The sequence below is a fragment of the Mus pahari genome, chromosome 11 (assembly GCF_900095145.1).
Source record: "Mus pahari chromosome 11, PAHARI_EIJ_v1.1, whole genome shotgun sequence".
NCBI classification, from domain to species: Eukaryota; Metazoa; Chordata; class Mammalia; order Rodentia; family Muridae; genus Mus; species Mus pahari.
The window spans coordinates 5,247,519-5,259,228 of NC_034600.1; the positions used below are offsets into that span (position 1 = coordinate 5,247,519).

The 11,710-nt window shown below is 45.0% G+C and overlaps 1 protein-coding gene across 1 annotated transcript in view; it reads right to left on the bottom strand.

The window, feature by feature from the left end:
* Window positions 1-7,217: 7,217 nt before the first annotated feature.
* The window catches only part of Ndufs6 (NADH:ubiquinone oxidoreductase subunit S6), a 7,414-nt gene continuing 2,921 nt past the window's right edge, over window positions 7,218-11,710 (bottom strand). The window contains exons 3-4 of the mRNA XM_021208772.2: window positions 7,637-7,759; window positions 7,218-7,402 (exon numbers count right to left, since the gene is read on the bottom strand). Of these exons, the coding sequence (XP_021064431.1) occupies window positions 7,337-7,402; window positions 7,637-7,759 (189 nt within the window). The 3' untranslated portion in view covers window positions 7,218-7,336. The remainder of the gene's footprint in view (window positions 7,403-7,636; window positions 7,760-11,710) is intronic.

Below are 11,710 nucleotides of genomic sequence, written 5' to 3' on the forward strand. Positions count from 1 at the left end.
GTCCAGGGTCTGGGCTGCCCTTCCCTACATATTCCAGACATTTGGGTTATTTGACCTTTTTTTTTTTCATCTACCCTTTACCTTTCTGGCCTCTTGATCTGGCTCTCCCCTTTCCCCTCCTCTCTCCTTACATGGCTCGGGTCACGGCCACTCTGAACTCTCCCAGATATCCTGTGTCTGGCTATGTTCTCCCTTTGTTTGTTTGTTTGTTTGCCATGAGTTTGACCTGTATGCTCTTTTTTTTTTCACCATAGCAACATTTTTTTAAATTATTTCATTAGATATTTTCATCATTTACATTTCAAATGCTATCCCAAATGACCCCTATACCCTCCCCCAGATCCTGCTCCCCTGCCCACTCACTCCCACTTCTTGGCCCTATGCTCTCCTTTTTATCTATAATAAAATGTCTACTCTGCCATACAAAGCCTTGTCCTTTCCTTTTTATTTCTTTTATCTATTCATTTGGCACAAACCCAGAACCAGTTACACCCTTTCCTTTTTAATTTCTCCATTTCATTCAGCTATGCTCCCCACCATGATGACAATGGACTGAACCTGTACAATTGTAAGCAAGCCACAATTAAATGCTTTCTTTTATAAGAGCTGCCATGATCATATTGTCTCATCACATCAAAAGAACACTGACTAAGACACCAGAGTAAGAACAGAATATAGGGAAGAATAATTAATACCAAAAACCTTTGAAAGAGACTGTAGAAGTTTCCTACATATGGACACGTGTGTGTGCGCGCGCGCGCATGCGCGCGCGCGCACACACACACACACACACACACACACAAGTTCGACTGGAATTCCTTACAATATGGGAGGGATACTACAGATAACAAATAAAAAGCCTAGTGCCAAGTATGGGTCATCTCTTTTCAAGTTGTTGTCCATGAGGTCCCAAAACATAACAATTCCCCCAAATATTAAAGGTTATTACCACTGTTAATTAATTACCACTGTTAATTATTATTAAGACTCTATTGCGGAAGACACCACACTGTCAGCCACACAGCAAAGAAATCCGCTGCTACTCACCTGGAAGCATCGTTCCTACTTGACAGGGTTCGTAGTGCTGGAAGGTGCTGTATATGCTGCCAGGGAAGATGTCATCGAGAATCTTACCCATCTGTGAACTCTGTGGCTTGACAGGTTGTGTCCCTTACAACAGGGGTAATCAACTACCTTCTGATTAAATTTAAGGCCAATTACACAAGAAGGAATTATGCCTGACATCATTAACTGGGCCAAGAATCTGTGGTTGGGTAGGTCACAGACTCTAGTAGAGGAGAAGTTACTGCTCTTCTCCCACTAAATGGACACAGTGTTAAAACGCCCCAAGTACTTATCTTTATTCCCAAAGACTCGTGCACCCCCAACCCTCACTAGAGAATCTTCATTTTGCAATAAATGGCAATTAACATAAAAACCCATGACTGGTCGCTGTGTATACAATAAGAGACTATGAATGGGGCCCCTGCGGGTGTGCAGAGAGTAAGAGACTACGAATGGGGCTCCTACATCACACTTCCTCACTCAGAAATCACCAAGGAAGAAGGGGCAGAAAGACTGTAAGGTTGTTGGTGCTTTAGTGAAGCAGTTTTCCGTATGTGAACTCACTACGTGACTCACCACAGCTGTGACTATTAGCACTAGACCTGCACCAGATCATCATAGATAGGGAAGTTGTCACAAAGTCCCACCCTAGCCGAGGAGCTGCTGGGAACTGATGGCTGCTGGGAAAGGAGAAATAGTTTTCTTCAGTGATGCAGCCTCTGAGAAGCTATCCACATCTCAGTAGGTTGTCGTACACCCACTCACAAATAGGCAGCAGTAAGTGGGCTCTATGGCTTTAAAAATAGAGTGCATAAGAGCACATCAAGTGATAGGAGGGGCTGGAGAGATGGCTCAGCAGGTAAGAGCACTGACTGCTCTTCCGAAGGTCCTAAGTTCAAATCCCAGCAACCACATGGTGGCTCACAACCACCTCTAATGAGATCTGATGCCCTCTTCTGGTGAATCTGAAGTCAGCTACAGTGTACTTATGTATAATAGTAAATAAATCTTAAAAAAAAAAAAAAAAAAAAAACCTGGTAGGAGATAAACTTGGAATTGGAGGAGTACGTGATCAAAACACGTGATGCACGTATGAAAATCTCAAACAATAAAAAACTAACAGCAACTCAGTGGGATCCAGAATGACTTTGCTGAAAGAATGTGGTATGGTTTTAAAACTCAGTATTACTAGCCATATCTATCTAGTTTCTCCAGTGTTGGGGATATTTCATAGCTGGCAGTAATGGTTGAACACAGATGTGTGCATTCAAGAGCAATTGCTGCCAATCTGAAGAGGACATCTGGTGACTCAAATACTCAGAGAGCATAGCTTCCTTCTCCACTCACTTGGTGACTGCAGCAGGGCATGTTGGGAGATCACAGCAGGGCATGTTGGGAGACTGCAGTAGGGCATGGTTCAATGCAGAAGTAGGTGTGAGGCTTACCAGGACCTGTGGTCACTTCTGTCAGCTTAGCACCACCACAGACTACAGTGTCAACATAGTGGCTGATCGAACACGGTGAATTTTTCTCTTCTCTGAAATTTTCAGTAATTGTAAAATTTTTTTTCTTTGTAAGTCTTTTTCATGGGAATAGTATTTTCATGTGTCACATTTACTATCAAAAATCTCATAAACTATACAAAGACGCACAACTGCCTCCCCCCAATCCCTAGAATTTCCTAGTCACTGTTCTAGTAAATATATCTGTAGATGAGGACACACATGAGAAGAATGGCTGCAGTGGCCAGCATCGGAGCCATTTTGCATTTTCTGAACACTCAATTCATGAATATATTGTAGCCAACAGTGACTCATATTGTTTCTACGCCTCTGTGTCATCTCATTGAATTAGCAAGGAAATCAAATCAGGAGTATATTTTTAATCTGATCTGCCCATTGCCAATAATCCTCCACAGATATCCTTATGTGTAAGTCTTCATAACTTTCAGGTATATAAATCACAGCACAGCCTGATGCCAGCTCACCAGAGATGGATACCTGTGCCTCCCCACACCTTGGCCTCCTTTTCCTTCAGCACCTTCACTACTTCCCTCATGCCTACCTCTCATGTGGACCTATGTCACAGTAGACCAGGATGTTTTCACCATGCAAGCCGCCGACCTTTTCTCCAGCTTGCGTGTGACTTTTCTCTCTTGAAAAGAAGTAAACTTCTGATGTGTCCAGCATGAATAATAAAATAATTCTCCTATTCAGAGCAGCAGCAGGAGTGTGGAATAGCTGAGACAAACCAGGCAGTAAAAGACTTAAGATTGAAACTGGAGGGTTAGTGATCACATCCAGATGAGAATGGCTGAGACCCCCCCCCCCAGCTAAGGAACAAAGGACCTCAGCTGAATGGCAACGCTCATCACCGTAGAAATAGACCCAACAGCAACTCAAGGAAGCGGTTTACCCTGGCTGGCAGTCTGGGGGTGCAGACCACTACAGCTGGAAACCAAGGCAGCAGCAAGGATTTGGAGCAGCTGCTCATACTGCAGAAAGCAGGGAGGGGGTGCCCTGTCACCTTCCGCCTTTCATTCACTCTGGGGCCTAGGCCCTTGAGATGATGCCACCCACACCTCTCCTCAGTCAAAGCTTTCTGGGAATACCCTCACAGAGAATCAGAGGTGACTCGTAGGTCATTTTAAACCTGTCAGGTTGACAATGAAGATATTATCAGTCAAAATGTCTGAATGAAGGTCAAACTAAGGGCTGGAAAACAGGCTTGAAAGCAGTGTTACAGGAAAAAAAAAAAAAAAAAAAAACTCTTCATAACTCTCAAAGACGCCAGTCACTGAAAAGACATTAGGTAGGAAGCTGAAAGTCTCAACAATAGTCTTCATAAAACTAAACTAAAATAAAACTAACTAAATAATAAATGAATCTAAAATGGAAGAAAAGGGTGAGATGGGAAGAGAGGTCTTGGTCCCTCACTGAGACTGGCCAGACACATCTATGTGTGTATACACAAGACTTTCCTAGAAATTAGCCACCTAGTGGACTGTGAAACAAGCCTTACTGATTTTGTTTTCTAATTCAACTTTCTTTTTACTCTTTGAGAGTATAATTACATCACTTCCCCACTCCCCTTGCTGATACTAAATGGCTGAAAGTAGGCAGAGAACACTCTGAGGCAATAACACAAATTAGCACAAGTGTCACCAGGTACCCCGTGTACTTTACTATTTGCACCGGTTGGTTTCATGTCAACTTGACACAGCTAGTTATCAGAGCGGAGAGAGCCTCAATTGAGAAAATGCCTCTGTAAGATCCAGTTGCAGGCTAGACTATAGTCTATTTTATTTAACAATTGATGTGGGACCCTAACCATTGTGGAACGGGACACCCCTGGGCTGGTGGCACTGGGTTCTATAAGACAGGCTAAGCAAGCTAGGGGACCCAAACCAGTAAGCAGCCCTCCTCCATGGCCTCTGGGTCAGCTCCTGCCTCCAGGTTCCTGAACTGTCTGAGTTCCTGTTCTGCTTTCCTTGGGCAATGCGTGCTGTGGAAGTGTTAGCCACACAAACCCTTTCCTCATCACTTGCTTTGGCCATGGTGTTTTATCACAGCAATAGTAGCCTAAGATACCCTTAAGTAACACATTTGTAATGTACTTGGAGTGGGTGCTTAAAGGGGTCGCTCAGTGGTGGGATGTCTACCTAACATGTATATGGCCCTGAGTTAAAGTCCCATCACACAGAGGAAAATCCACATGCCTAACTTATTTATTTATTTATTTATTTATTTAATTTATTTTATTTATTTGGTTTTTTTCGAGACAGGGTTTCTCTGTATAGCCCTGGCTGTCCTGGAACTCACTTTGTAGACCTGGAACTCACTTTGTAGACCAGGCTGGCCTCGAACTCAGAAATCCCCCTGCCTCTGCCTTCCAACTAACATATTTATAAATGAGTGTAATGAAGTGACAACCTTCTGGCACTGGAGGCAGGGCAGGGGATTTAGCTAAAGCTGAGACTAGAGGGAAATTCATCGCTTTAAATATAAGAAAAAGAGAAGCTTCATACTGACAAAATAAATTACCCAACTGAGGAAGGTAGAGCACAGCAAATAGATGGGGGGAAAAAATCTAGTAATTGATAATAGGCAGAAATGAAACCAGAGGAATGAAGCCACCAGAAGATCAGCAAGCCAGAGACAACGTTCAAGTGGGTGCTGATTTCTAGTCAGAGCCTCTTGCTTGTGCCATCCAGCCACACAGTACGTGAGGACGTTTTCTTCTGCCTGGTGATTTTGAAGTCTGCTCTGCCAGACTTGAGCATAGCTGATGGCAACTGCTTTCAGAGTCCATCCACTTGGAATCAAACGGCCCGCCCCAGTACCCTGCCTGTGTTGGCTAGGAGTTGGTGTTCCCAGCAAGCCCTTCTCACATACCAGACTTTTGGAATGCCCACTGGAGTGCTCACACAGTTTACAGACCTCAGCCTCCATGCATGACCATGACCATCTCAGATTAGCATATACAATGGCTGTGGGCAGGTAACACTTAAAGACCCACTGGTGGTGCTGCAGGGACTCCGCCACTAGTGGTCTTGGCACTCTCAGACCTAATTCTTGGAGATCCCATATGACTTGTAGTGGTTTGAATATGCTTAGCCCATGGGAGGTGGCACCATTAGGAGGTGTGGCCTTATTGGAGGAGGTGTAACCTTGTTAGAGGAATTGTGTCATTGCAGGAGAGGGTTTTAAGGTCTCCTCCTATGCTAAAGCTCTGCCCAGTATATGGAAGGAGCCTCCTCCTGCTGCCTGTGAAAGACAGTCTCCTCCTGGCTGCCATTGGATCAAGATGTAGAACTCTCAGCTTCTGCAGCACATTTGCCTGCACGCTGCTATGCTTCCTGCCATGATGATAATGGACTGAGCCTTTGAACCTGTAAGCCAGCCCCAATTAAACAGTGTCCTCTATAAGAGTCGCCTTGGTCATCATTTCTCTTCACAGCAACAGAAATCCTAACAAAGACATGACTTATTTCATCACAGACAGGAAACATCGAAACTCTACAACTCACTCTTCCACACCACAGCATCCCCCTCTGCTCAGACATCTCAAGGGCTCATGCCAGCTACAACGGCCTTCCACCGGGACCCAACAGACTTCTCAAAGCCCATGGTCACACAGATGACCCTGGTTAATCTCAGTGGGCCAAATAACAAGACAGGAACATGAAAGGTTTGTAGGGATTGAGAGATGGGGAAAAACAGTCAGCGTGCACATTATGCGTACAAAAGATTACAGCAACAAACACTTAAAACTTTGAGCAGGAGAGATGGCTCAGTGGTTAAGTGCCTATTCTGCTCTTTATAACTCCAACTCCAGGAGACCCAATGCTTCCTTCCTTTCTTTCTTTCTTTCTTTCTTTATTATTATTATTATTATTATTATTATTAGATATTTTTTATTTTTATTAGATATTTTCTTTATTTACATTTCAAATGCTATCCCAAAAGTTCCCTATACCCTCCCCCACCCTACTCCCCTACCCACCCACGACCCAATGCTTTCTTTTGGTGTCCACAGGCATTATACTCACCTGAATATACCACACATAAATAAAAGTATTTTAATTTAAAAAACTAAAGAATACAAACAAAAAGTTTTCTTTTACTTGCTAAGCTTTAGATTTTTCCTGGTTTCTCTCCTGAGAAATAGGATACAAATGTCTTCTTACATCTCTCCTTTCCCCCACCCTCATCCCCACTCACTTGCAGAGACGTAAGAAGGCATCTGTATCCTACATTTTTTAAAATCAGAACTAGTTTAGTTGTCCCCTTTCTCGTGTCTGAGTATCCAGTCTTGTGGCATGTCCTCCTTTGAGTTTCCCACATCCTTCAGTTGAGGAGCCCACATCAGCCTGCAATCTGGGAGGTGAGTGCACTGTTAGGTACTGAGGCACAGTTAATATTGTTAAGCCTTTGTTGTATCCCTTTCAGCATTTGGTTTGTTTTCCTTTAAATGAGATGCTGGGGACTGGAGTGGGTTGATTTCTAACTGGCAGCTGCTGGGCCCTTCCCTGGTGATCCTGGTGCCCACACTTCACAGCCAGCACTGGAGGGGAGGTTGCCCCAGAAGCAAAGTGGCTCCTGCTCATGTTTGCTATATGGCACTATGAAAGGAAGAAACAACTCACTGTCCATGGTGGGAGCATCCTTTATTCATAACAAGGGACACCATTCACAGAGCAGTGACCTCACACAGAACACCCAGCGTGGAGATGCTCCACAGGACTCAGAGGACCAGGACACAGCCCACACTAGTGATGGTGCTGCTTGAACTGCAGGCCGCAGTAGCCACACGTCCCCGTCTTTGTTTCTTTGTCCTGAAAAAATTCAAAAGGAAATATCTCATACTTTTTACCTCAAAATCCCAATTAGACAGCACACTGAATGAAATCAGGTTGAACTTGAAATACACCGTCAACTAGAAACTCCCATGAAAACACCAGGCAGGCTGAACTTGAGCTATGGCTGTTAACTGGGACACCAGAGAGCCAGTGCAGATGTCTGGGAGGGAAGGTGAACACAAAGAAACAGCAAGCTGCTTAACTCCATACCAAGTTTATGTACACCTTGGGGTGGCCCAAGGCACCACCGCCTCCATCGCAGGCTATGATACGGTGGTCCACCTCACTCACAGGCTGCTGTGCTATCAAATCAATGGCAAAGTTCTCATTCACCTAGGATGAGGAAAGACAAGAAACAGACAAACACAACATCTTTGTAATTTCACACAACTTATGTGTATAGCACCCACCCAAATCCATAAAGTCAAATGAGCAATGACTTACTTAAAAACACAATTGAGTCAACTAAACACAGGCAGGCACACACCATGTGTCCCTGCAATGGAATATTATCCTAAACTTTGAGACTTGGAACAGGATGAATTCTCCCTTTGTCCTTCCTTGGATCCGGTAACTGCTAAGACTTGACCTCATTTAGTGTCACCTGCTCTGTCTCATACCATCTCTCCCCACACGCACTCACACTTCTCCCAAACACAACAGACTACAGGTGACCACTCCACCTGGGCCATGTGCACTTCCTCAGAATGTGATCTCAGGTAACAATCATGGAACACAGGTGAAACACTGTAACAGGTTTGTCAAGATTATAAAAGCCCCATCCCATTCCACTCTGCTTGACCAGTGACCAGCATCTATGTTCCCCAGGCCCAGGAGGAAGAAGCTATGGTGGCTCTTTGCTGTGGTCTATGGCACTGGGTGTCCCCACACACCCTTTCTCTTTGTAACTAGAGTATTCTTAAATTTGATTCTCAGAGTCACTCACTTCTGGGGACATGTGCGCTCTGGACTCCGTGTCTGTCAATACCAGCTGCCACTGTAGCACTGTTTGTGTTCACCAGTCAAGCATCTCAAAGCTTTCCACCATGCTGTCTACTCATAAATAAAGCAAGAAGTACTGGATCACTCCGAGAGAATCCGCCTAAGAACGTGGACATGTCAGTACTTTGCTTCTTTATGGATACTGGTCTAACTTAGACCTACATTTATGGGGTCAGTTGTAGTAAACTATTTTCCTACAGAATTATCCATTTGTTAAAATTTCTAATTTATCTGCAAAGGTAAGTGGAGTGGTCACTTAATGATGCTTATGTATGTCTCACCAATTAATTACTCTTCGCTCTGGCCACTCGTATCTCTGTTGCATTCTCTTCATCAATCAGATGGATTACTGAGCAGTGAATGACCAACATCTCTCACCAGGTTTCTCACACGGCTGAGATTTTACTCTGCGCACTTTCCTTCCATTTCATAGCTTTCTCATTTTTCAAAATGAGTCAAACATCCTAGCATGAAACCTACAGGGGCAAAGTCCAGAGACTAGATAAGGCTATGGCTGTACAAGACTGCCTTACAGCGTACCACCAAGACTAGAGGGAAGTAATACTCCAAAACTGCACACTGGAGTCCCAACATCTATACATACACAGGGAGAGAACTGCACAATATCTGCATGCTACAAACTGTTCTGACTGTGCACATGTAGCCTTTATACACACCAGGCCTGTGAGCAGACCCCAAATCCCTTCACAGATGCTAGACCTGTGAAAGGACCCTACATCCCTTTACACATGGCAGGCCTGTGAAAGACCTCATGTCTTTTGCCTATCAATCCTTCCTGTTTATTGGGCCTATAAGCAAGACCCTGTGTCACTTCACACATGCTGGGCCTGTGAGCCATCCTCTGAATACTGGCTATGAGCAGAAAAGGTCTGTGAATTTCCCATCTTGAACCTTACCAGAGTGGCCTTAAGATGCAGCAAAAAACCACCCACTTCTGGAACCAAAGGCTCGCCAGCCCCTGCACTTCCCAGGGTATAGTCAGGGAGCCATAATACCACTCTCTGCAGTACAGTCAGATCAGAGCCCACAGGCTGGGAGAGTGGGAAGCTTGGTGTGACATCTACAAATTTGGCTCAGAAAGCAGTGCAGGGGAAACATCACTAACATAAAGATAGGACACTGGTCCCTCTCACCAGATCCGAGACCCACACTCACAGAAACATGTGCATTCTGGGAAGACTTAGATATGCTTAAGGCACATATCAATTACAGATCACCCCTTAGTGCAGCCTCCCCTTTGTGGTTCAGCACTGTAAACATTTTGGAAAACACTGGAAATGGATGCACGCTGCAGCAAAAGGGCATTGGGCATATTCTCCAGCAGCGATTCAACATGCTCTGCTCCCCATATACAATGCCCATGAACACAGTCCTCTGTGAACACAGTCACCTATGAAGAAAGTCCTCCATAACACCGTCCCTGTGAACAGTCCTTTGTGAACACAATACTCTGCAATAACAGTCCCCCATGAACAGTCCTTTGTGATCACTGTCCCCCATGACAGGTACCCCTTGACACAAGCATCTAGAACAGCTAGGAAAGGCTGCGTGTTCCATGCGCTCTGTGGTAAAGGCAGCAACAATACAAATAAAGCCCCACGGTGTGAATCCTGAGTCTGCACAGGTGACAGCATGTCACAAAGGCCGCACTAACAAACTCACAGGAATCCATCAGGGCAATTTCGATGCCTCCTTGTGGGAAGGACAGCTGACACCTCCACGCTGGTGACTGACAGGTGCCTGCCCTCCTGTCATTTAATCACTACTTCAGGGCAGCCCTGGCCTCCCATGATTAACATCTGCTCCTTGGGACTTGGCTCAAGGCAGGAATACAAAGAGCCCGGGTGGTGAACTCCCCAACCACACATCAAGTGTGCACTGTACTCAACCAGGCCCTGCCCTGCTTTTTCCACCTGAGACAAAAGGGGAAAAGCACTGCCAGGGCACCAGAGAAAGCCACCAGGAAGGACTGTCACAGATTGTCACAGTGTCTAAGCTGCCCAACACTGTGACGTGTGTCCTTTACATGGGAGTGAAGTGAAACTTGAAAGCCACTCTTTCATTTTCTTCTCGACAGCCAGGCGAGCTGGCTTAGCATAGCAGGACACTTGGGGTCAGGTTCATTTGTCTACAATCTGGTTTCCTACACAGTATGTTCCTTTATTTCACACTAGGATGGAATTACTAAAGATAAGACAGAATGTTATGAAATACATCAAAATCAATGTACAACTGAGGCTGCATGACACCCGGATAACTACTCAATGCTGCGAGGTGGGAATTCCCTGAGTGGAAGGCTATCAGTGTAAAATTAACTCAAAGCTTGGGTCAATTATCATTCAGATACCATGTGTACATATGTGTGTAGCCTGTAAATCACAGGCACAAGTGGAGCAGTGCCCACAGCAGGCTCTGAGCATGTGTATGACATTCAGCTTCGTCCTGGGCTGTTGAAAGCTGCAGTTGCCTTGGAGAAAAGTTACACTATTGGCCCCAGGTGGGGGTTATGAATTTATTAATAAACACCATCTCTAAGATCCTGACTTATCACCAGCATTTCTGACAGGCCACGCCCTTCTAAATTCAGGTTACTTTTGGTCATGACTCTGAGGAGAGTCTATCCCTTAGAGAGTCTGTTTCTCAACCTTGGCAACAGAAAATCGACACAGAGATGTGCACCACAGACGCAATCTCAAGTGTCCTATACTTGGCCCAACCACTTAGTTTCAAACTGTTAAGTGATTCCTGCCTTCTCCAGGAGCTGAGCCAGCAGCAGCTCACAAAAGTCAGGGCTCCCTGACCTTCTGTGTTTTTCTTGTCTGTGACTACTGGGTGCCCACCAGCCCCAGAGATGAAGACCTGAGCTCCTGCAGGGAGAAACATACTAGAGAGAAACATGGCAGCCTAGAGTAGCTCATAGACAGCAAAAAGTCCTCAACTGTGGGCAAGACTGCTGTCACCACAACCCTGGAGAGGACTATACTATTGTCAGTATATGCCTGACCATCAAGTAACAACTCTTCCCCTTCTTCATTCAGGGGTCCCAAAGTACCATCTGCTCTAGGATATCTGGCCTGAGTTCTGACATTTTTTTTTTTACAAGTTAAGAGTTCACCAACTCACAGAGACAAAATTTAGAGCTAAGATGAAAGGATGGACTATCCAGAGTCTACCCCATCCGGGAATCCATCCCATCATCAGCCACCAAACCTAGATACTAATGCACATGCCAGCAAGATTCTGCTGAAGGGACCCTGATAT